This window comes from Salvelinus sp. IW2-2015, linkage group LG31 (assembly GCF_002910315.2).
Source record: "Salvelinus sp. IW2-2015 linkage group LG31, ASM291031v2, whole genome shotgun sequence".
Taxonomy (NCBI): Eukaryota; Metazoa; Chordata; class Actinopteri; order Salmoniformes; family Salmonidae; genus Salvelinus; species Salvelinus sp. IW2-2015.
The window spans coordinates 1,620,959-1,647,350 of NC_036870.1; the positions used below are offsets into that span (position 1 = coordinate 1,620,959).

Below are 26,392 nucleotides of genomic sequence, written 5' to 3' on the forward strand. Positions count from 1 at the left end.
TTTGACTTTCCTAATATTTAAACACATTAATGCAGGCAGATTATTGACAGTCCTGAAGTGACTAGTAGCTCAGTGACAGGGCAGCCAGACCCAGAGTGATATATTGACATGACCACTAATTTACCTGCTATAAAAACTAGAGGTTGACCGATTAGGATTTTCAACGCCGATACCGATTATTGGAGGACCAAAAAAAAGCCGAAACCGATTAATCGTTAATTTTTTGTGTAATAATGACAATTACAACAATACTGAATGAACACTTCTTTTAACTTAATATAATACATCAATAAAATCATTTAGCCTCAAATAAATAATGAAACATTTTTAACTGAAGCAATATTAACTAAATATGCAGGTTTAAAAATATATACTTGTGTATTGATTTTAGAAAGGCATTGATGTTTATGGTTAGGTACACGGAGCAACGACAGTCCTTTTTCGCGAATGCCACCGCATCGATGATATGCAACGCAGGACACGCTAAACTAGTAATATCAACCATGTGTAGTTAACTAGTGATTATGATTGATTGATTGATTGTTTTTCATAAGATACATTTAATGCTAGCTAGCAACTTACCTTGGCTTCTTACTGCATTCGCATAACAGGCAGGCTCCTCGTGGAGTGCAATGTAATCAGGTTGTGAGCGTTGGACTAGTTAACCGTAAGGTTGCAAGATTGAATCCCCGAGCTGACAACGTAAAAATCTGTCGTTCTGCCCCTGAACAAGGCAGTTAACCCACCGTTCCTAGGCCGTCATTGAAAATAAGAATGTGTTCTTAACTGACTTGCCTAGATAAATAAAGGTGTAAAAAATATATATTTAAAAAATCTGCAAAATCGGTGTCCAAAAATACCGATTTCCGATTGTTATGAAAATTTGAAATCGGCCCTAATTAAAATCGGCCATTCTGATTAATCGGTCGACCTCTAATAAAAACACTAACCGTCTGCCACATACTGGAGGGAGATATTTAAAAATTGGGATTCCACCAGGACCAACAGATTATTAATAGCAAATAAATAAAGCTATGCAGGCCTACAGTTGCGGCCAAATACATTGGCAACCTTCCGCTCAAAAAAAAAACAAAAAAAACAATTTCTTCTCAAATAAGATGAAATTGAAAAAAACTTTTTGGTCACTAAACCTTGTTATTGGATTTTCAACATTGGGGGGAAAAAAATGTATTTTTGTAAACTTAAGTGCACCACATTAAATGTATAAAAGAAAAATGGCATGGACGAAATTATTGGCACTAGTACTTGGTTGAACAGCCTTTGGCCAAGATAACCGCAGACAAAAGCTTTTTGTAGCCATCAATGAGCTTGCTGCACCTTTCTACTGACAMGTTGACCCACTTAGCAGAAAACTGCTCTAATTCTACAATATTTTAGGGGTTCCCTCCACCAACTAAAATTATCAGCCAAAATTGTTCCAACCCCTATTACTAGCCGGTTCAACCTCTCTTTCGTATCGTCTGAGATCCCCAAAGATTGGAAAGCTGCCGTGGTCATCCCCCTCTTCAAAAGGGGGAGACACTCTAGATCCAACCTGTTATAGACCTACTGTATATCCATCCTGCCCTGTCTTTCTAAAATCTTCGAAAGCCAAGTTAATAAACAGATCACCAACCATTTCGAATCCCACCGTGCCTTCACTATGCAATCTGGTTTCCAAGCTGGTCATGGGTGCACCTCAGCCCCGATCAAGGTCCTAAACGATATCATAACCGCCATCGATAAAAGACAGTACTGTGCAGCGGTCTTCATGATCCTGGCCCAGGCTTTCGACTCTGTCAATCACCGTATTCTTATCGGCAGACTCAACAGCCTTGGTTTCTCAAATGACTGCCTCGCCTGGTTCACCAACTACTTCTCAGATTTAGTTCAGTGTGTCGAATCGGAGGGCCTGTTGTCCGGACCTGTGGCAGTCTCTATGGGGGTACCACAGGGTTCAATTCTCAGGCCGACTCTGTTCTCTGTATACATCAATGATGTCGCTCTTGCTGCTGGGGATTCTTTGATCCACCTCTATGCAGACGACACCATTCTGTATACATCTGGCCCTTCACGGACACTGTGCTAACAAACCTCCAAAAGGGGCTTCAATGCCATACAACTCTCCCTCCGTGGCCTTCAACTGCTCTTAAATGCTAGTAAAACTAAGTGCATGCTCTTAAACCGTTTGCTGCCCGCACCCTCCCGCCTGAATAGCATCACTACTCTGGACGGTTCTGATCTAGAATATATGGACAACTACAAATACCTAGGTGTCTGGTTAGACTGTAAACTCTCCTTCCAGACTCACATCAAGCATCTTCAATCCAAAATTAAATCTAGAATCGGCTTCATATTTCGCAACAAAGCCTCCTCCACTCATGCCGCCAAACATACCCTCGTAAAACTGACTATCCTACCGATCCTTAACTTCGGCGATGTCATTTACAAAATAGCCTCCAACACTCTACTCAGCAAACTGGATGTAGTCTATCACAGTGCCATCTGTTTTATCACCAAAACCCCGACCTGAATGCTCTCGTTGGCTGGCAATCACTACATATCCATCGCCAAACCCACTGGCTCCAGGTCATCTATAAGTCTTCGCTAGGTAAAGCGCCGCCTTATCTCAGCTCACTGGTCACCATAGCAACACCCACCCGTAGCAYGCGCTCCAGCAGGTATATTGCACTGGTCATCCCCAAAGCCAACACTTCCTTTGGCCGCCATTCCTTCCAGTTCTCTGCTGCCAATGACTRGAACAAATTGCAAAAATCTCTGAAGCTTTAGTCTTATATCTCCCTCTCTAACTTTAAGCATCAGCTGTCWGAGCAGCTTACCGATCACTGTACCTGGACACAGCCAATCTGTAAATAGCACACCCGACTACCTCATCCCCATATTATTACTTACCCTCTTGCACACCAGTATCTCTACTTACACATCATCATCTGCACATGTATCACTCCAGTATTAATGCTAAATTGTAATTATTTTCACCTCTAGGGCCTATTTATTGCCTACCTCCCTACATTTGCACACACTGTACATAGATTTTTCTATTTTTCTTTTCTATGTTTGTTTATGTGTAACTTTGTTTTGTTGTTTATGTCCACTGCTTTGCTTTATCTTGGCCAGGTCGCAGTTGTAAATGAGAAATTGTTCTCAACTAGCCTACCTGGTTAAATAAAAAAATTGTTTTCAGATTTCGCCATAGATTTTGGATGTGATTCAGATTCGCTGGCCACTCCAGAACAGTCCAGCATCTCTTCTTAACCACTCCTGGGTGCTTTTTGATGTGTGTTTGGGGTCCTTGTCGTGCTGGAAGACCCACAACCTTCAATTGAGACGTTTTTACACACCGGGTTGAACATTGTACTACAAAACACCTGATAATCTGTTGATTTCATGATGCCTTGCACACGTTCAAGGCCCCCCAGCACCAGAGGCAGCGCCACGGCATTATCAAATTATGTTTGATTGTATGCAGGCTGTTCTTTCCTTTGAATGAGAAAATAGCTACGTTAAAGAAAACAGACATTTTAAAGAAGGATGGGAGAGGCTTAATGACCATTCTAACACAGGCTCGGTGAAGCTTGATAAAAACAAAGCAATTGGTTCAGACACCCAAGGGAGCAGAGAWCACTGAAAACAGGCTGGGTGATGTTAGATAACAGACCTACAACAACAGTTAAAGGACATAATGGGACAATTGTAGAATGGGACAAGCAAAATGGTTTACAACAAAAGTGAGCTCGGTTAAAACAGGGGTTAMTAGGGCCTCCCGGGTGGTGCAGTGSTCTAGGGCACTGCATTGTAGCACTAGCTGTGCTTTCCTCCGACACATTGGTGCGGCTGGCTTCCGGGTTGGAGGCGCGCTGTGTTAAGAAGCAGTGCGGCTTGGTTGGGTTGTGTTTCGGAGGACGCATGGCTTTCGACCTTTGTAGCGATGAGACAAGATAGTAATTACTAACAATTGGATACCATGAAATTGGGGAGAAAAGGGGGTTAAAAAAACAAAAAAAAACAGGGGTTAATAACACCATACTGAAATTACYTCAGAGACATGGAGATGAATGAACATGGGATGTGTAATATACCATTAACATGTCTAGCTGTGTTATTGACCCCTGTACGTGTGGTCAATGATAAAAAGAAGGTGGCAAAAGTAGAAAATTGTAATTCGATTGGAAGACATCTCATGGTTCATGGACGTAATGTAATAACAATACTAAAAAAGTTATCCTCATCCACACACAGCCATTCTGAACACCTACTCAGAACAGAGATATTCTGTAGACAGATAGAGGAAACGTTACCCATCAAAAAGAGATAAGTAACAAGATCTTTAGGCTTAGACATTTTATTTCTAGTTCAGTGATTTAAAAAGGACACATGGTGCAGCCTGAGCATTCTCCCATCAACACTTAAAACTAAAAAGGACCAAAGACAAGAAATAATAAATGTCTCTTTTCATGGAAGACTCTGCCACAGCAGTCTGAGCCGCAGTAGAAGTGCAGAACCGTAGCCTGCGGCGACCAGGGTTACAGCACTTTATCTTTCAGTTGAACTCATAAACAGATCAAGACATTCACTTTATGTGTGTCTGAAATGGCACCCTATTCCCTATGTAGTGCACTACTTTTAGCCAGAGCTCAGGCAATCCCTCTAAAGAGAATAGGTACGTTATTTAGAACACAAAGGCAAATTCAATAAACGGAATGGGGTGCCAGAGCCATAATCCATTTCTGTAGTCTMCTGGTTCACAACAAGCCCTTCGTCAATCATAGTGTCCCCAGTCACAGTGATATCCAAACCATTAGATTAAAACTCACAACTGGAACCCATTTGCCATGACAAGCTGTGTGACCTGTACTGGTGGCAAGGGAGACAGGGAGCGAGGGAGAAGGAGAGCGAGAGGTGGAGAGAAGGATAGAGACAGAGGGATAGAGGTGAGCGCGAGAAACATCCTGAAAGAAAAGTATCAAAAGTGCCACCAGTCATATTCTATATGACAATAATAATACCCAGGTCAGGAAGTGGAGAGAAAACAACGTCACACAGATTTCTATCATGAGTGTCGCTCCAGTTTTTATTCAGCCATCAGATTCTCCTTTCTTTCACTTCGTCTCTCTCCAAATAACTTAACAGCCATGTCCACAAAATGACTACAGGGGACAGAATACTGTTCAGAACTACTCAATAAAACATAAGCCTTTACATACAAATTATTTCTGTCTGTCTCTCTGTGTGTGTGTGTGTGTGTGTGTGTGTGTGTGTGTGTGTGTGTGTGTGGGGGGGGGGGGGGATGTAAATAATAAGCATGGCTGAAAGCGAGAAAGCTCAACCTCAAACAGACGTGGAGGCATCACTCTGACTCCCTTTAACCAGTCAATTAGAGCATGTCGTGTGACGAGGAACTTCTCTTACCAGCCAGACATAAGTAGGGGGACAAGAGTTGGGCTCCCTGGGGAATTAATTAAAACTATGTGGTGCCATCATCATCATTAACAACGCAGAGCGCACAGTCACACAACTTGCTAGACGAGTGAGTGACAGATAGCAGAGAACAGAAGTACTAACACGGTGGTGGAGAAACTTGACATGGAGGAATACTTTTATTGTCCATTGTCATTTTCTGAACAAGCAGAGAACTGACAGCTTTTCCAGTCAGGCACACTCTGGACAGCCCTACTGAGACAAATAGAGGCTGCTGGAGAGGACCCAGGAGTCTGTCCCCTGACACATTAGCAGCCCTCAGATGTCATTAAACACCATTATCTAGCTTGGAGGCTGGAGATGCACAGTCTGCACACAGTGGATGTGCCAGGAAAAACAGCACTATAACCACTGTGTGTGTGTGTGAACATGTGCGTGCGTAATGATTATATTCTCAGAATACTTTCCTTAAAGAGAGAGATGGAACATCATGTTTTTATGTCCGAGTGGTTCTGTCTAGTTCTGTGTGGGGTTCTGTCTGTGTACGGCAGATATTAGATGCTCATAATAGCACGCCGCAGAGAGTCCACCGTACAGCGCCAACCCTGCCTGAAGACTGTATGGAATCTGTATTCACACAGAGTTCATGTGAGACACATGTAAAGGTATTATGTTTGTGACAGAATGTATTTTCCATGGTCCTTCCAACCAGATCTGTTAGTATTTCTTTCAGTATGCCTACATCTTTGAAAAATGTTTAGCGGGTACAATGTATGCGTGTGTTCCTCACCTCCTTGTCCATGCTGTCCAGGTCTTCTTTACAGAATGTGTAGAGGGGGTTGGTCTCTGACATGCTGGGCTGGCGTTCCCTCCGCCGGCAGGAGGGTCCAGGCTGCTCGTCGTCTCGACTGGAGGGACCCGCCGTCTCCCCCTGCTGGTCCTTCTGACCCCCCCTGGTCACACCACAACAAACCACCATCAGCCAGACACAAACATCTCCAACTATTACCTAATTAGCCATAATAAACTCATTGTGAATCGCCATGAGAAAACCAGTGACGTGTTATCACCGATAGTGGGAAACAGGAAGAGAAACACCCTTTGTGCGTCTTCTAATTACATTCAGCTACCAAAACAGCTAGATTTTTCCATTATGTTCTAAACTTTCAGTAGAGGGTCAGGCTTACAGTCCATCAGCCTTAGGGGCTATCAGGAGTATACGGCTAATATTACAGCCCTACTAGACATACATACATACAAGTCCTGTCAAAGGCAGGTGAAATGTGGTTGACCACAAACCACATGTCAAGTTTGTGCGTGCGTTTTCAAAGACACGGGAGAAAGTCGAGGACAGATGTTGAGGAACGATACAGTAAAACTATAAATGAATATAACAAAAAGGACAGATGCTACCCATTAAACGTTCCTTTTTTAATCTAGGACAACGTCGACACGAAGCAGGACGCATCTGTGATGTGTACCACAGAGTGTAGGGGGAGAACATGTAGGGAAGGGAAAGAGGGTGGAGGGAGAGAGGACGGGAGCAACTTCTGGGCTTTTAAACGCTGTGAAAATGAGACATTTCCCAGTGGGAGACAGAGCGGTTTGCAGACCAGAGAGAGATCCACTGGGATAGTAGGAAATTACAGATATATTTCCTTCATTTTAAGCCAAGCAGGATATATAACATGTTCTAAATGAGGTCTACTCAAAATACTTAGAATATTGCCCTTCATTGACGAATCTGATTAGTCTATTTTAAGCTAACTCCTCCTGTCCAGTCACATTGTGCAGGACCTTTGTACAACACAATCACTTCTCCCAATGAGTGGTATCTGCTACTGTATAGTATTTTACAGATGAAGGAGAACCCAGAAACATCCTTGGATACGCTACAAGGAGCGAGGCTTAGACTATGTTTGGCAGAATGTTTAGGGTATAGGATATCTGAGGACAGCCAAGGTGAGGCTGTGTGTGCGTGTGTGTGTGTGAGGAGCCAAGGTGTGAGGAGCCAAGGTGAGCTAAGGTGAGGCTGTGTGTGTGGACCCAAGATGAGGCTGTGTGTGTGGACCCAAGATGAGGCTGTGTGTGTGGAGCCAAGGTGAGGCTGTGTGTGTGGAGCCAAGGTGAGGCTGGGGAAATAATTAGAGCCCGACTGATATCGGCGGCCGATATTGGCCTTTTACTGATATAACGTATCGGCCAATAATTCCAACGATAACCGATATTCAATAAATAGGATGAAAAGAGAATCTCATGCTGATCTGAACACTAGTGCCCATTCTCATGCTGTGTCATTATTTTCACAATGTAGGACATCAGCATATGAAGTTACTGGACAATTGATCTTTTGGATGGCAGTTTGAGAATTTAGTGTTGAAAAACACTTTTTCAATCCCGCAGTAAAACAGTCTATCGGCACGTTTGTCCCCCGAAAAGTCGGAATAATTATCGGACACAAAAAAACATATCGGTCGGGCTCTCCAAATAATATCTGTTTAGGATAGAGTAGACAGTCCTGGGGTTGGCACGTCTCACTACTGTCCTGTTAGATCTGGTTAGAGGACCTCGTTGAGAACAGGGGTGTAGCTAGCTGAGGATAAACAGCTGAGACAGGCTGGTCCCCACTGAGTGGTGATGTTGAGAGGAACATTTTGCCCAGAAACCAAGAAAGTATTGAGCGATTAAGAGGGGAACGACACTCCACATCACCCAGTATGCACTGCAGGCGGCAGCACTTCCTCCTGGTGGTCTCTAATTGGGCGCGGAGCTTCTTTGATGATTTCTCTCCAATTTGGGTTTTATGTAACAAAAATTCAGCATTGTGCCTCACTGTGTGTGTGTGTGAGACAAACTCTGCTCTGCTTCGAAGCTTCATTATGATGTTATTAACATGACTTTTCTGTCTCAAAGCAGAAAGTTAAGGAGCCACCGGCAGAGACCGTCCGGTGAACAGACGCCAGCCAATTTAGAGATGAAAACTTTTCACAACATTTGGAGCCAGCTCAAAGGAAAACATTTTAATTGAGACCAACACCAAGACTAGGATGTTAACTCTTTTGTACACACCAATTGAGGTGACAGAGATGCTTTTGGTGACTCACACAGGGAGGACAGAAGGTTTTCTAAAGTGAGACAGATTTAATCTTGACAAACTATGGGTAAAGAAGCTACCTACAATACTGAAAACAGAAATACATGCAGACACTGCAAGTAATATACAACCTTGAGGTTGGACTGGGAAATACAAATCTGGTAATATAACTTCTTGTAGCTGCTTGCTGACTAATGAGCAGTTTCCCATCACATTCATCATAGCCCCAGTATTTTATTTCTCCTCCAAAACAGACTTTTCCAGCATTAACATGCTAATTCATCTTCACCTCTAGCTGTAGAACATAATGAACAGGCAGAAACTCCAGCAGGAATCGGCTAATCATTTAATTCCAGGAGAAGAATCCACACAGCATATAGGCTGTGGGCCTCATGTATACATATATATATTCATTAGAGGGAGCTGGGTCGGTCGGGGAGCCACTTTGCAGCGTAAACACCTGCTGCTCGGCTCCTAGACAGTTGGTACCCGGCCTACTAATAGAAATATGATTAACAGACCAAACACTGTTCTCTATGTTACAGCTGTAAGCGCTGCCAGAGTTATTGTTTTGAGTGTTACATCTTCTGAACACTGACAAAGTTTTCAGAGCTCTTCTGTATATACAGGGCCCGGCGTCTACTAAATGTAAGGTGATACATTTACATTAGAGTCATTTAGCACAGGGTTTCCCAAACTGGATCCTGGGGCCCTACCTGGGTGCACGTTTTGATTGTTGCCCTAGCACTAGACAGCTGATTCAAATGATCAAAGCTTGATGATGAGTTGGTTATTTGAATTAGCTGTGTAGTGCTGTTTGAATTAGCTGTGTAGTGCTGTGTAGTGCTTAGCTGTGTAGTGCTAGGGCAACAACCAAAACGTGCACCCAGGAGGGGGTGAGTTTGGAAAACCCTGATTTAGAAAACGCTTTTATCCAGAGCCCCAGGAGCAATTAGGGCAGGGTTTCCCAAACTCGAAAAAACAAAACAAAAAAACAAAACATGCACCCCTTGGGGATCCTAGGACAGAGTTTGGGAAACGCTGAATTAGGGTTAAGTGCTTTGCTCAAGGGCATAGGCAGATTTTTCACCTATTCGGCTTGGAGATTCAAACCAGCAACCTTTCGGCCCAACGCTGCAACGCTAGGCTACCTGCCTCCGTATAGCAGCCATCAGAGCAAAGAGAAGGACAGGACAGAGACAAGCTACGTTCCAGAATGTTCTAACTGGTACGAGACCTGGTGTCCTTGCTCCTCTAGCTATGAGGGGGGCAAGAAGACTTACTAGGTACTTAGAAGCACTGAAAAGCCAACCATCAATCCCAGATATCAATACATCTGATGGACACCCACAGAAGAGGACCGATCTGAACACACATGTCATCATTCATCATCCGAAAGTACACGCCACACACAGTTGTGAACACAGTTGAATTGCCAGGTCAGTACCTGAGCGAGGTCTGGTCGCCGTGGGCAGCAGACATGGAGGCCTGGAGGTAAGATGGTGGTCTGGAGGCCTGAGTCCCACGGCGAATCAGCTTCCCCGTGACCGGGTCGTACGTCCGCATCTCAGGGGCAGCTGGAGGAGGGTGGTGGTGGAGGGGGGCGGGGGGGAACCGGGGGTTCTGGAAGGAGCCTTGGAGGTCAGGGAACGTGACTGGGCTGTTGCTCCTAAAGACAGAAACACCATCAGATAACGCCCGAGTGTGTGTACTGTTGTGACTTTGTGTGTGTCTGTGTGTGTGTGTGTGTGTGTATATATACCGTTGGGTCTTGGTGTAGTCCTCCTTCAGTGGATACAGTGATTCATCCACCCTTTCCCAGCGCTCCAGACATCCCCACAGCCAGTCAGGATTCACCACATGGAGATGTTTACAGCCTTGGGCCTGACGCACCTTCTCTGTACCTGAGAGAGACAAGGAGAGGATCAATCAAGAAGAGAAAACAGAATACCGTCTGTTGCTAGATACCAAACTTAAAGTAGAACTGACAGCGTTTTAGCAACATGAAATCTTATTCAAATCTGTTCATATACACTGCCAGGAAGAATACATTTTCTGACATAAGAGCACTTCGATATGGTCATTTTCACGTATAGTAAGACATTTGAATTCTATAGCAATATAGAATGGGAAAGCGGGCATGTGTTTGGCCAATTAATAGACAATGCCGCAAATAAAACTTCAAAAACGTGTGTTTTGTCCAGGATCGAGTCAACGCAGACTGGTGCACCATATCAGAGAGATACAGTAGGCTTATATTCAAATAAACCATTTGCCACACGGGCCTGGCATGATTAACTTTGAACTGGACTATGTGTTAATAAGCAGTAGCAATAGCGCGACGTTAGATCATTGCAACGTATTCGCTAAGAGCCACAAAATACACCTGAATGGATTTCTGCAAATATGTAAATACCACGGGAGTCCTCTTACATTTGGGAACTTCACAATCCTATTAATATAACCATGAAAAGGTAAGATCTCTCTCCCTCAATTGCCTATGCGCATCAACAACAAGATCAACAACTAATGCTAGCCAGAGCAAGATGAGCTAAAATCTAACGAGGGAACATTAGTTAAACCCTCTCAGCTAGTTGGCCGTCAGAATTGCACTGATAAACGATGGAGAATAGTAGCCTGCTCATTCTTACAACTGAAATGGAAACGTGCCTACCCGCCCATTTGATCGATGCCAAACACATTTGTTGGACAACTAAGAGACACTTCAAGTTTAACATAGCTAGTTAGCTAGCTAGCGAAGCGATTCACATTTCTGGCTAGCTAGCCAAATGACACCTGCATTTCTATTTATAGCCAAAGAAAAACAATATGAGGGGGAGTCACCAATGCGAGCCCATCAGGCTGTAACGTTGACTCACTGTGTCCTATTCAGCCCGCAGGTCTTGGGTTTGACACATGCGCTAGCCAATTAGTCACGTTATGACTGACTTGTGATAATTTCCCTAGCTAGTTTGATTGCATTGACATTCCCAGCCTTAGTTAGTCGTCCATTTTTGTTCAAAATATTGAGTCATTGAAACTGAAACAGTGGATCCCGAATAGGTGGAGGCAGCAAACAATGTACCAAGACAGCTGTGAAATGTATTGGGGAATTACATTAATCCTGCATTGAACTGCATCCATCTATTTTGCCTAAAGGCCTTACTGTACCTTATGGAATTTTGAGTCAAGTATAACCTATTTTTAAAACCTCTTAGAAAGTTGGTTTTGAAGCATAAACTGGGAATTTGATATTTTTTACTGATAGGATTGTCCGTTTCATATCTGCAAAGTAGTTAAAATGCGGCTAGTTCCACTTTAACAACCAAGCTGCATAAACAGAGGAGCAAACTGAAGAGAGAAATATACAACAACTCTTGGATGCAAATGGAAGTGGATTTATTGTTAAAACCAACACTTTCAATGGGCCTCCCGAGTGGCGCAGTGGTCTAAGGCACTGCATTGCAGTGCTAGCTGTGCCACTAGAGATTCTGGGTTAGAGTCCAGGCTCTGTCGCAGCCGACCGTGATCGGGAGACCCATGGGGCCCAGCGTTGTCCGGGTTAGGCCGGCAGGGATGTCCTTGTCATATCTCGCTCTAGCGACTCCTGTGGCGGGCAGTGCACGCTGACACGGTAGCCAGGTGTACGGTGTTTCCTCCGACACATTGGTGCAGCTGGCTTCCGGGTTAAGTGGGCATTGTGTCAAGAAGCAGTGCGGGTTGGCTTGGTTGGTTGTGTTTCAGAGGACGCACGGCTCTCGACCTTCGCCTCTCCCAAGTCCGTACGGGAGTTGCAGCGACGGGACAAGACTAACTACCAATTGGATACCAAAAAAAAAAAAAAAAAACTTTCGGGGGGGAGCCTCAAATCATACATTCAAAGCCAATTGACAATTATCCTGAAGCATTTCATTTTTCACCTATCTATTAGGTTCCATTGACAATCAGTTATTATTTTATTGGCATTGTCAGTTCAGAGAGCAGCAATTTCCACTTGACTTGGGGCTATTGATGTCTGACCCAGTGATAGAGACCTGCATGTCAGGGTAGCACCGTACCCAATTAACACAAGGTTAGCCCAGCTCACAGCGGCAAATACTGGCTCTGCTCTGCACATCGATTGCCTATCATTCTTTGCCATATTTTCTCCCCAAGATGATTAGGTGTCAAATTGATACTAGCGTGTTCAGTTCCGACTGTGTAGCTAGCTATAAGCCAATAATCCAGAACAACAAGAGGTCAGCCTTGAGATTGCATAGCAACAGCGGCCAGACAGACAAATCCTCTGAATATGATCTGACTGCCAATGCCGAGATTTGAGATGGCTGAGCAAAATTAATTATACAAGGTAGCGAAAACATTGGCCCATGGGCCAGACCCCACAATTTGGGCTGTCGAGTTCAATTGGGGTGACGATTTCCCTGAAGGTCTTTGTCCTTAGAGTTGAAAAATGTGTGAGCGAAAGCTGCCATTGCTGCACTGCTATGTTATCACTCTTTCATCCCATTGGGACTTTACCAGTATTCAACACATTATTGCTTACGTATATCCTTTAATCATAGATCAATGGAAAGCATAGATTTACAGTATACATCAGACACAATTACAGAATATTGAGGTCAAAATCACTTTGACCTCTTGACAGATCAGAATTACCTGTATAAATTGCTTTAAAAAGGAAACCCTGATACATTTTACACTTTGTTCGACAAGTGTAACTAAGCTACTCGGGAACATTCAATGTTTTCTTGGTAAGCAACCCCATTTGGCCTTGTTTTATAGGTTATTGTCCTGAAAGGTGTATTCATCTCCCAGTGTMTATTGGAAAGCAGATTGAACACGGTTTTCCTCTCAAATTTGCCCCAAACATAACGCTTTGCATTGAGGACAAGAAGTTCATTTCTTTGCCACATTTATTGCAGTATTACTTAAGTGCCTTGTTGCAAACAAGTAGCATGTTTTGGAATATTTTTTTGTTGTTGCACAGGCTTCCTCCTTTTCACTCTGTCATTTAGGTTAGTATTGTGGAGTAACTACAATGTTGATCCATCCTCAGTTCTCATATCACAACCATTAAACTCTGATGGTTTTAAAGTCACCATTGGCTTCATGGTGAAATCTCAGAGTAGTTCCCTTACTCTCCAGCAACTGAGTTAGGAAAGACACCTGTATCTGTGTAGTGACTGGGTGTATTGATACACCATCCAAAGCCTAATTAATAACGTCAACATGCTCAAAGGGAAAATCAGCATCTACCAATAGCTTCCCTTCTTTGCGAGGCATTGAAAAACCTCCCTGTTTTGTGGTTGAGTCTGTTCAGGAAATTAATTACAGATAATTGTATGTATGTGTGAGGTACAGAGATGGGTTAGTTATTCAAAAATCCTGTTAATCCCTATTGAACACGGAATGAGTCCATGCAACTTATTACGCAATTTGTTAGGCACACCTTTACTCCTGAACTTTAGGCTTGCCATAACAAAAGGGGTTAAATACTTACTGACTCAAGACATTTCAGCTTTTCATTTTTAAAAGATAATTCCACTTTGACATTATGTGGTATTGTGTGTAGATCAGTGACAAAACCATTTACATTTTAAATTCAGGCTCAAACACAGAATATAGAAAAAGTAAAGGGGTGTGAAAACTTTCTGAAGGCACTGTACTTGAGCAATAACTTGTTGTATTCTGACATTGTCACATGGGAAAATCCATATGGGAAAAATGTATGGGATGAAGGAATGAAAGAGTGAAAACAGATAACTGCCATTGCTGCACATCTATTACACATTATCCAACTCTAGGGACATCGACCTTCAAGAAAATCACTATGAGACATTGTCACCCAGAGTGAGCCCAACCCCTATATAAATCCCAGTACAATGAATGAGAGACTGTCTCAGGCACTTGTACCGACAGCCCACACAATGACTGTCACTCAGGCCATTGTACCGACAGCCCACACAGTGGCAGCTTCTTAACATTTCCTCTTCACATGAAGTGGGACCCTGTATGCTGCGGTGCCCTACGTGCTCCCTCTCCCCTTCTCCCTCCTCTCTGTGGTCGAATTTGTCCGGTTCTGACGTACAGAGCTCGTTGAGCCCCCACGGACCGCTGATTGCAAAGTGCAGCTGACGACAATGCTGCCTGCCACTTCCTGTGCTTGATGATGTCTGAGGGCACATTGGATTGGATGAGGAACAACATCAGGCTGGGCTATTATTCCTTAAAAGACATGACGTCCGCCTGCCAGTCAGACAGCCAACCTGTCAGTCAGCCACATTGACGCTAATTCGAAAGACCAGAGGGAAAGAATCATCGGTTTGGCCCAGACAGACTATTCTTCCCTGCTCCTCTTTCAGAGTAACACCATTGAAGGCAATGGGTTTCCAAGAACAGGAAGGTACTTGTGACATTTGTAGTCAGGAGGTGAGGTGGCTCTATAAAGCCAGTGTCTCTCAGACTTGCAGAGAAAGGTGGTTCACGTGTCTCTGTAATGGCTGAAGAGGTGCCTTCACGAGTAACTACTTTTTAAAAATGGGACTGAAAGGCTCCGTCTGCCCCTCTACCTCCTAGACATGTGAATTCAGTCTCCCATATTAAAAAGTGCATGAATGTTCAAGGATAATCTAAAAACAAAGTTGTACTCATTGTCCGGGCCTGTTTGTCTTGTTAATGGCATCTTCACGCCTTTATAATTGAAAAGAAAACACTGGTAATGGTCTTCTATCTTTAGAAGGCTGGGTCATGTTGGCGATACGAACCAAACCTCATTTGTCAGTAGGAACTCTGATAGGACCACGTGATTGAACGCCAGCAAAGTGCTTAGCTAGACCAAATTGAAACCACAGCTGTAGTGACAGGATTTTAATGGAACAACAAGCTAGTGATATGTCTTCAAAATCAGTAACACCTGCTAATTGTACAGCTTACTTGGTCACGGTGGTCTTCACGGTGCAAGCCATAACTAGCCATGTACAGATTCAATAGSCCAAGACACTCCAGCTGATGCTCCGTTACACTAGAATGCATTTTGCAATCCAAATGACAGTTGAATATCTCGAAGAGGCTAGTATGATAGCATCCATGCCCATTAGGGACCAGAATATGCTAATGCTAAAGCTGAGAAAAGCAATAAAGAAACAGCTTAGGCTATTCTCTGTTTGGAATTTGTTAAGGGACTGATTAAATTCAGGACAGAATATGTACTGTAGGTTACAAGGCTCTCTGGGTTCAACACTTAAAGGAAAACTCCACCCCAAAACAAAATTTGGGTATTTGTTTCATTAGAAACAAAATACAAAAACATTCTGGGGCTATATCAACAATTGACTAATGAAACAAATGCCAAAAGATAGTTTTGGGGTGAAACTTTTCTTTAAGTGGAGCTAATATTCATTATGGTTTGGCTCGCTAGAGAGACTTCATAATCTAGATGTACAGTGACGGAGTCTTCTAGCCTGTGTAATAGGCTAATAGGGATGAACAGAGACACAATACAGTATGACTGTATAATGACTGTATAATGAGAGAGAAAATACAGTATGACTGTATAATGAGAGAGAAAATACAGTATGACTGTATAGAGAGAGAAAATACAGTATGACTGTATAATGAGAGAAAATACAGTATGACTGTATAGAGAGAGAAAATACAGTATGACTGTATAATGAGAGAGAAAATACAGTATGACTGTATAATGAGAGAGAAAATACAGTATGACTGTATAATGAGAGAGAAAATACAGTATGACTGTATAATGAGAGAGAAAATACAGTATGACTGTATAATGATAGGGATGAACAGAGAACCATAGTATCAATTCACCATCCCATTACACCTTTCTCTCTGCTAGATGTTGAGGTTGAATGTGTCGATCAGATGATGTTACTGGAACAGTTAGAAGTGCCATTATCTTTTCTCCCCCTATTCCAGCCTGTTTCTTCCCGACATGGCCTTCGTCCCAAATTGGCCCTTGGGGCTCTGGTCAAAAGTAGTGTACTATAAAGGGAATAGGGTGCCATTAAGGATGCATCCATAGCATTCATCAACACAGCCTTGCCTTCATTTGAAACCTGATACCGTAATGGAACATTGTGTTGAAATACAGTATATATACACACAAAAGTATGTGGACACCCTTTCAAATTAGTGGATTCGGCTATTTCAGCCACACCCGTTGCTGACAGGTGTATAAAATCGAGCACACAGCCATAGACAAACATTCGCAGCAGAATGGCCTTACTGAAGAGCTCAGTGACTTTCAATGTGGCACAGTCATAGGATGCCACCTTTCAAACAAGTCAGTTGCTGTTATTGTGAAGTGGAAATGCCTAGGAGCAACAGCGGCTCAGCCGTGAAGCGGTAGGCCACACAAGCTCACAGAACCCTAAGATCACCATGCACAATGCAAAGTGTTAACTGGAGTGGTATAAAGCTCGCCGCCATTGGACTCTGGAGCAATGGAAACTCGTTCTCTGGAGTGATGAATCATACTTGACCATCTGGCAGTCCGACAAACAAATCTGGGTTTGGCGAATACCAGGAGAACACTAGCTGCTCCAATGCATAATGCCAACCGTAAAGTTTGATGGAGAAGGAATAATGGTCTGGGGCTGTTTTTCAAGGTTCAAGCTCCTTAATTCCAGTGAAGGGAAATCTTAACGCTACAGTATACAATGACATTYTAGACGATTCTGTGCTTCCTGTGGCAAGAGTTTGGGGAAGGCTTTCCTGTTTCAGCATAGCAATGCCTCTGTGCACAACGCGAGGTCCATACAGAAATGGATTGTCGAGATCGGTGTGGAAGAACTTAACTGGCCTGCACAGTGCCCTGACCTCAACTCCATTGAACACCTTTGGAATGAATTGGAACTCCGACTGCGAGCCAGGCCTAATTGCCCAACATCAATCTGACTTTACTAATGTTCTTGTGGCTGAATGTTCCATGCAGAAATGTTCCAACAGCTAGTGGAAAGCCTTCCCAGAAGAGTGGAGGCTGTAACAGCAGCAAACGGGAGACAAACTGCATATTAATGATTTTGAAATGAACAGGTGTCCACATACGTTTGGCCATGTAGTGTAGTTTCCAACCATAACTGTTCCCCAAAGATGACTGTGGATCTGTCTCAATGCGTTCATATGTTGGTCACCTGCGATACCTCAGACAGTACTGGCACTATTTTGTCAAAACTTGGGWGAATGATGAGTCTTGCCATACAGATCTGGCATTTACAAAATGGCACGGATTGGCCCAAAGTGGGAGCTATAGTAATTAACTGAAAATGTGTTAGTCACACGCAATATCTCAATTGTCCTTTTTCTTGGGGGCCGACATGCTTGCGGTTGCCTTGTTTAAATGTGATTTGACTCAGTGAGCAACAACCATTATACTGTGCTCTTCTTCTTGAGGTTTCCTAACAAAGACAAACACACTTGCAATGATATTAGCAGCTTTTTCCTTTGCAAATTAGTATCTACTTAGCGAAGGAAAATCCCTTGACTTGAGTGATTTTTTTAAACTTTCGGCAGTTTTTTCTCTCCTCTTGTTTGTTTGGCCTCAGAACCCAACGAAGCAGACAAGACCCCTARCACCCACAGGTCCTCTCTTGCAGTAGTCCACTCTATCTGATCATCATGGTGATTGTGAACAAGCCAACTGTTTTATTCTGCCAAACGAGCAATAAAACAGACACCTGAAATGACCTGGACCAGTGAACCAGGAACCGGTGAAACAGGGGCCGGGGGATGGTTGATGTGTTTGAGATGATTATGGACCAGGGGGACAGGCTCTTATGTGTTTGAGGTGTGAACCGTGCTCAGGCTCTGATGCATTTGAGAGGTGATCCCCATGTCATCATGGACATAATGAGTCTGACACGGCTGGCCCTGTAGTGCTGCTCTGATCTGACCTTCTGCATCAACAGGCTATGGGGAAGATCCAGAAGATCCCTCCCCTCTGACCTTCTCCTCCAATGGCCTTTGATAAGGAGGCGAGGAGTATGTAATTGATATTCTTCCTGTGTTGACGGTAACCTGACCTCTGACACGACAGTCAATATGTTTCAAACTAATTATTTCAGCCATCTGCGTTGTGTTCCACCTATGGTTTTACCACACCACTCAGACTCCAATTAACATCAACAGTATAAACAGTACGGCTGGGAATTGCCAGGGACGTCATGATACAATATTATCACGATACTTCGGAGCCAATACGATATAAAATGTATGTATTGCGAATCAATATGTATTGCGATTCGATACTGTGATTGCGATTCGCATTCATTTCCAAAAGTTCCACAGAGGTCGGCCGATTAATTAGAGCCGATTTGAAGTTCTCATAACATTCGGTAATCTGCATTTTTGGACGCTGATTATGGCCGATTACATTGCACTCCACGAGGAGACTGCGTGGCAGGCTGACCACCTGTTACGCGAGTGCAGCAAGGAGCCAAGGTAAGTTGCTAGCTAGCATTAAACTKATCTTATAAAAAACAATCAATCTGAACATAATTACTAGTTAACTACACATGGTTGATGAAATTACTAGTTTAACTAGCTTGTCCTGCGTTGCAAATAAATTAACAGGCACCGCATTGAATATCATCGAATCACAGCCTACTTCGCCAAATGGCTGATGATATAACAAGCGCATTTGCGAAAAAAGCACTGTCGTTGCACCAATGTACCTAACCATAAACATCCATTTCTTTCTTAAAATCAATAGACAAGTATATATTTTGAAACCTGAATATTTAGTTAAAAGAAATTCATGTTAGCAGGCAATATTAACGAGGGAAATTGTGTCACTTCTCTTGYGTTYTGTGCAAGCAGAGTCTGGGTATATGCAGCAGTTTGGCCACATGGCTTGTTGCGAACTGTGTGAAGACCATTTCTTCCTAACAAAGACCGTAATTCATTTGCCAGAATTTTACATAATTATGACATAACATTGAAGGTTGTGCAATGTAACAGCAATATTTAGACTTATGGATGCCACCCGTTCGATAAAATACGGAATGGTTCCATATTTCACTGAATGAATAAAATGTTTTGTTTTCGAAATGATAGTTTCCGGATTTGACCATATTAAATGACCTAAGGCTCGTACTTCTGTGTGTTTATTATATTATAATTAAGTCTATGATTTGATATTTGATAGAGCAGTCGGACTGAGCAGTGGTAGGCAGCAGCAGGCTCGTTAGCATTCATTCAAACAGCACTTTCCTGCGTTTGCCAGCAGCTCTTCGCAATGCTTGAAGCACAGCGCTGTTCATGACTTCAAGCCTATCAACTCCCGAGATTAGGCTGGCAATACTATAGKACCTATAAGAACATCCAATAGTCAAAGGTATATGAAATACAAATGGTATAGAGAAATAGTCCTATAATAACTTCAACCTAAAACTTCTTAACTGGGAATATTGAAGAATCATGTTAAAAGGAACGACCAACTTTCATATGTTCTCATATGTTCTGAGCAAGAAACTTAAACGTTAGCTTTTTTACATGGCACATATTGCACTTTCACTTTCTTCTCCAACACTGCGTTTTTGCGTTATTTAAACCAAATTGAACGTTTCATTATTTGAGACTAAATTGATTTTTATTTATGTATTATATTAAGTTAAAATAAGTGTTCATTCAGTATTACAAATATATCTATATTTTTAAATATATATATACACATTTAAAAAAGCCGGGCGATTAATTGGTATCGGCTTTTTTTGGTCCTCCAATAATCGGTATCGGCGTTCAAATATCATAATCGGTCGACCTCTAGTTCCAACTAGTCAAAACCCCTTGTTTTTGAGACAGGGGTGTCATGGAAGCTGTACGTTGTATTCATTAAGTATGTTGTAGAATTTTTTTTTTTATGATGCATTACAATATTGTTTTTAGATCAACAAAAATGTAAATTGTGAAAATAACAGTGGCCATTTGTATGACAATTAATCGTTACCCAAAATACCATAACCGCCAAAGACCTAATCAGTAGAGCAGAAAGAACCAAGACGCTGACCCGGTCTCGTCTCACCTGACCCTACCACAACATAATGTATGCATCCATCCCTTCTGTTTCCACTAGACATCCCTGTGGAATAGTCACTGAACAATATCTGGAGTCAGTCACATGAACTGTTATGCAATAATATACAAAATATTTACACAAAAGCCAAACATTTAATGGAGTCAACCTTAATTAAAGTAAGGAATAAATTATATTAAATATAATTCCGTTACTGGGTTCCCAAGTGGTGCAACGGTATAAGCGCCGCATCTCAGTGCAAGAGGCGTCAATACAGTCCCTGGTTCGAATCCAGGATGTATCACTGGCCGTGATTGGGAGTCCCATAGGGCGGCGCACAATTGGCCCAGCGTCGTCCAGGTGTGGCCGGGGTAGGCCTTCATTGTAAATAAGAATTTGTTCTGACTTGCCTAGTTACATTTTTTTTTAAATACAATTTGTATATTTATTTCACGTTTATTTAACCAGGTAGGGCAGTTGAGAACAAGTTATCATTTACAACTGCGACCTGGCCAAGATAAAGCAAAGCAGTGTGACAAAAACAACAGAGTTACACATGGGATAAACAAACGTAGTCAATAACACAATAGAAAATCTGTATACAGTGTGTGCAAATTAAGTAAGGAGGTAAGGCAATAAAAAGGCCATAGTGGCTAAGTAATTACAATTTATCAATTAACACTGGAGTGATAGATGTGCAGATAAGGATGTGCAAGTAGAAATACTGGTGTGCAAAAGAGCAGAAAAAAACAAACGGGGATGAGGTAGGTAGTTGGTTGGATGGGCTATTTACAGATGGGCTGTGTACAGCTGCAGCGATCGGTAAGCTGCCCTGACAGCTGATGCTTGAAGTTAGTGAGGAAGATATAAGTCTCCAACTTCAGTGATTTTTGCAATTCGTTCCAGACATTGGCAGCAGAGAACTGGAAGGAAAGGCAGCCAAAGAAGGTGTTGGCTTTGGGGATGACCTGTGAAATATACCTGCTGGAGCGCGTGCTACAGGTAGGTGTTGCTATGGTGACCAGTGAGCTGAGATAAGGCGGAGCTTTACCTAGCAAAGACTTCTAGATGACCTGGAGCCAGTGGGTTTGGGAACGAATATGTAGCGAGGACCAGCCAACGAGAGCATACAGGTCGCAATGGTGAGTAGTATATGGGGCTTTGGTGACAAAACGGATGGCACTGTGATAGACTGCATCCAATTTGCTGAGTGGAGTGTTGGAGGCTATTTTGTAAAATGACATTGCCGAAGTCAAGGATCGGTAGGATGGTCAGTTTTACGAGGATATGTTTGGCAGCATGAGTGAAGGAGGCTTTGTTGTGAAATAGGAAGCCGAGTCTAGATTTAATTTTGGATTGGAGACGCTTAATGTGAGTCTGGAAGGAGAGTTTACAGTCTTGCCAGACACCTAAGTATTTATAGTTGTCTACATATTCTAAGTCGGAACCGTCCAGAGTAGTGATGCTGGTCGGGCAGGCTGGTGCGGGCAGCGATTGGTTGAACAGCATGCATTTAGTTTTACTAGCATTTAAAAGCAGTTGGAGGCCACGGAAGGAGTGTTGTATGGCATTGAAGCTCGTTTGGAGGTTTGTTAACACAGTGTCCAAAGAAGGGCCAGATGTATACAGAATGGTGTTGTCTGCGTAGAGATGGATCAAAGAATCCCCAGCAGCAAGAGCGACATCATTGATATATACAGAGAAAAGAGTCGGCCTGAGAATTGAACCCTGTGGTACCCCCATAGAGACTGCCAGAGGTACGAACAACAGGCCCTCCGATTCGACACACTGAACTTTATCTGAGAAGTAGTTGGTGAACCAGGCGAGGGAGTCATTTGAGAAACCAAGGCTGTTGAGTCTGCCGATAAGAATGTAGTGATTGACAGAGTCGAAAGCCTTGGCCAGGTCGATGAAGACGGCTGCACAGTACTGTTTTTTAATCGATGGTGGTTATGATATCGTTTAGGACCTTGATCGTGGCTGAGGTGCACCCGTGACCAGCTGGGAAACCGGATTGCATAGTGGATAAGGTATGGTGGGATTCGAGATGGTCGGTGATCTGTTTGTTCACTTGGCTTTCAAAAACTTTTGAAAGGCAGGGCAGGATGGATATAGGTCTGTAACAGTTTGGGTCTAGAGTGTCTCCCCCTTTGAATACGGGGATGACCGCAGCCGCTTTCCAATCTTTGGGAATCTCAGACAATACGAAAGAGGTTGGAACAGACTAGTAATAAGGGTTGCGACAATGGCGGCGGATAATTTTAGGAAGAGAGGGTCCAGATTGCCTAGCCCAGCTGTTTTGTAGGGATCCAGATTCTGCAGCTCTTTCAGGACATCACTTGCCTGGATTTGGGTGAAGGAGAAAATGGGGGGGGGGCTTGGGCCAGTTGCTGCGGGGGTCCAGAGCTGTTGGCCGGGATTGGGGTAGCCAGGTGGAAAGCGTGGTCAGCCGTAGAGAAATGCTTATTGAAATTCTCGATTATCGTGGATTTATCGGTGGTGACAGTGTTTCCTAGCCTCAGTGCAGAGGGCAGCTAAGAGGAGGTGCTCTAATTCTCCATGGACTTTAGTGTCCCAAAACTTTTTGGAATTAGTGCTGCAGGATGCCAATTTCTGTTTGAAAAAGCAAGCCTTTGCTTTCCTAACTGACTGTGTATATTGGTCCCTGAAAAGTTGCATATCGTGGGAACTATTTGAAGCTAGTGCAGTGCGCCACAGGATGTTTTTGTGCTGGTCAAGGGCAGTCAGGTCTGGAGTGAACTAAGGGCTATATCTGTTCTTAGTTCAAATTTCTTTGAAAAGGGCATGCTTATTTAACATGGTGAGGAAGACAATTTTGAAGGACAACCAGGCTTCCTCTACTGATGGGATGAGGTCAATATCCTTCCAGAATACCCGGGCCAGGTCGTTTAGAAAGGCCTGCTCGCAGAGGTGTTTTAGGGAGCGTTTGACAGTGATGAGGGGTGGTCGTTTGACCGCGGACCCATAACGGACGCAGGCAATGAGATCCTGGCTGAAAACAGCAGAGGTGCATTTAGAGGGCAAGTTAGTCAGGATGAATCTGTGCCCATGTTTACGGATTTGGCGTTGTACCTGGTACAATTTATTCTTAAAAGTAGTAGCTCTTACTGTTTGGGCACAGAACTGAATAGTAGGACAGAACTCTGCAAGCTCTCTCTACAGTAGATTGCAACTCCGCCCTCTTCAGCAGTTCTATCTTGACGGAAAATGTTGTCATTGGGGATGGAAATTTCAGAATTTTTGGTGACCTTCCTAAGCCAGGATTCAGACAGGGCTAGGACATCAGGGTTGGCGGAGTATGCTAAAGCAGTGAGTAAAACAAATTTACGGAGGAGGCTTCTGAAGTTAACATGCATGATCTCAAAGCTTTTCCAGTTACAGAAGTCAACAAATGAGAGCGCCTGGGGACACACAAGGCCTGGGTTAACCTCTACATCACCAGAGGAACAGAGGAGGAGTAGGATAAGGGTACGGCTAAAGGCTATAAGAACTGGTCGTCTAGTGCGTTTGGAACAGAGTAAAAGGAGCAGACTTCTGGGCGTGGTAGGATAGAGTCATGGCATAATGCACAGACAAGAGCATGGTAGGGTGCGAGTACAGTGGAGGTAAACCTAGGCATTGAGTGACGATGAGAGAGGCTGCATCTCTGGAAGCACCTGTTAAACTAGGTGCGGTCTCCGAATGTGTGGGGGGTGGGGCAAGGGAGGTAACCGAGGCATGTAGAGCGGGACTAGGGACTCCGCAGTAAAACAAAACAATGAGAGCTACCCTAAACAACAGTATACAAGGCATATTGACATTAGAGGGAGGCATAAAGCAATCACAGGTGTTGATTGGGAGGGCTAGACAACAACGGGTAAATAGCTAAGACAACAACAACAACGGGTAAATAGCTAAGACAACAACAACAACAACGGGTAAATAGCTAAGACAACAACGGGTAAATAGCTAAGACAACAACAACAACGGGTAAATAGCTAAGACAACAACAACAACGGGTAAATGGCGAGGAACGGGCAGAGAGGGTCAGTTAGCTACACACAGGGCCAGAGTTCGAGGCTGGGGCCGACAGATAAACAAATGAAGTACCGTGTTAATGAACAGTCCAGTAGGCATCAGCTGTGTAGCCGAGTGATCCTAGGGTCCAATAAGCAGCAATGGATGAAACAGGGAGCCGCTCAGCAGTCGTCGCTACGCTAGGCGAGCGCGAGACACAGCACTCAGAGAGTTAGCGGGCCGGGGCTAGTAGCTGGGTCCTCACCGACATCAACAACAGAGGCCGGTTGAGAGCACATCGGCCGAAATACGTCAGCAGACCAGTCGTGATGGATCGGCGGGGCTCTGTGTTGACAAAGGGTCCAGGCCAATTGGCAAGAGAGGTATTGTAGTTGGTGTACTTTGTTTGCTAGCCGGGGGAATGGGCCTAGCTTGAGGCTAACTGGTGCTTGCTTCTGGACAAAAGCGTTGGCCACAATAGCCACTCGGTAGCAACTAGCTAGCTGCGGTGATCCGGTGTAATGGTCCAGGGTTTGCGGCAGGAATCCGGTGAAGTAGTGGGGAAAAAATGCTCAGGGCTGATATCGCGCTGTGCAGACATTATCTGGGCTAAAGAGGCTTGTGACTGTGCTAAAAGGTAAAGACTGCTAGCAGTGGCTAACAATGACTAAATAGCTAGTAGCTAAAAAAAGGCGTTTTTTTTTACACAGGGAAAAAACAAACATGTCCTGCTGCTACGCCGTCTTGAGAAAAAAAGGGAAAAAAGTTTATAATTTAGCCTAGCCCAATTAGACTACATCATGCTGGATATCAAAAAAGCATATTTCTACAATTAGGCCAAGGCTATTACACAGAAGAACAATTTACCAATTACATTAAAGATGTGCTTCTGTAAAGAAGATAAGCCCTGTTTGGAAATGAGCAGCTATAATAACTGGACTCAGAGATGTTCTGCAGAATGAGATGAAGACTTGTGTTGTTGTCGGGCCACAGATAACTGTAGACTCGAGACACTTCAGAGATGTTCTGCAGAATGAGATGAAGACTTGTGTTGTTGTCGGGCCACAGATAACTGTAGACTCGAGACACTTCAGAGATGTTCTGCGCTTCCCCAAACAGAGTTGTTACTCTATTATTAATTAAATGAATTTTTAAAATCTGATTAAAATTCAATGAACCAAAGTTCAGAGTAAGGTTTTGTTATTCTAATTAAATAATATCCAAGGCCATTGATTAATGATGGAATTCTGTTCAAATAAATCATAATAAAGTTTGATCAGGCTGCAACTCAACGAGCCGAGTATTGACTTTAATAAATTAATTCAGACTTTCCTCTATTAGTTCAGGTCACTGATCTGATTTCCTCTCATTACGTCAAACGGATGAAGCTGTAACTGAACTTGATGTTTCTTTGTAGGCAAGAGTTCAGCAGAGGACAAACCCTGAATACCTGTACCTGCCTCTATTCACATAGGATACAAAAAGCTTACCCGAATCTGAGAAGACCACAAATAGGAATAATGCTCTATGCTCCAAAACAACTACATGCTCTTCCCCAGCCGCACCACTTGGCTTAACAAATAAAGTGGCAAGTCAGGCTGTTGATGTTTGTTACAATGATTGATACAGACTTAGTCATTTAAAAACTGTGCTTTTACCGGACAGGTAGGTGCTTGGGTAGGTATGCAGGTACACTCCGTACACCCCCCGCCTCAGAACAGCTTTAATTCATCAGGGCATGGACTCTACAAGGTGTCGAAAGCATGGGCCAGCATTCCACAGGAATTTAGGTGGAGTAACATTCTTGATAC

At 43.3% G+C, this 26,392-nt stretch overlaps 1 protein-coding gene across 3 annotated transcripts in view; it reads right to left on the reverse strand.

Moving 5' to 3' along the window:
• The window catches only part of LOC111955735 (RNA polymerase II subunit A C-terminal domain phosphatase), a 116,208-nt gene that overhangs the window by 70,068 nt on the left and 19,748 nt on the right, over nucleotides 1-26,392 (reverse strand). For all 3 annotated transcript variants that reach the window (XM_023976039.2, XM_023976040.2, XM_023976041.2), the window contains 3 exons: nucleotides 10,296-10,437; nucleotides 9,981-10,202; nucleotides 6,230-6,392 (listed from right to left, as the gene is read on the reverse strand). In XM_023976039.2, the coding sequence (XP_023831807.1) occupies nucleotides 6,230-6,392; nucleotides 9,981-10,202; nucleotides 10,296-10,437 (527 nt within the window). The remainder of the gene's footprint in view (nucleotides 1-6,229; nucleotides 6,393-9,980; nucleotides 10,203-10,295; nucleotides 10,438-26,392) is intronic.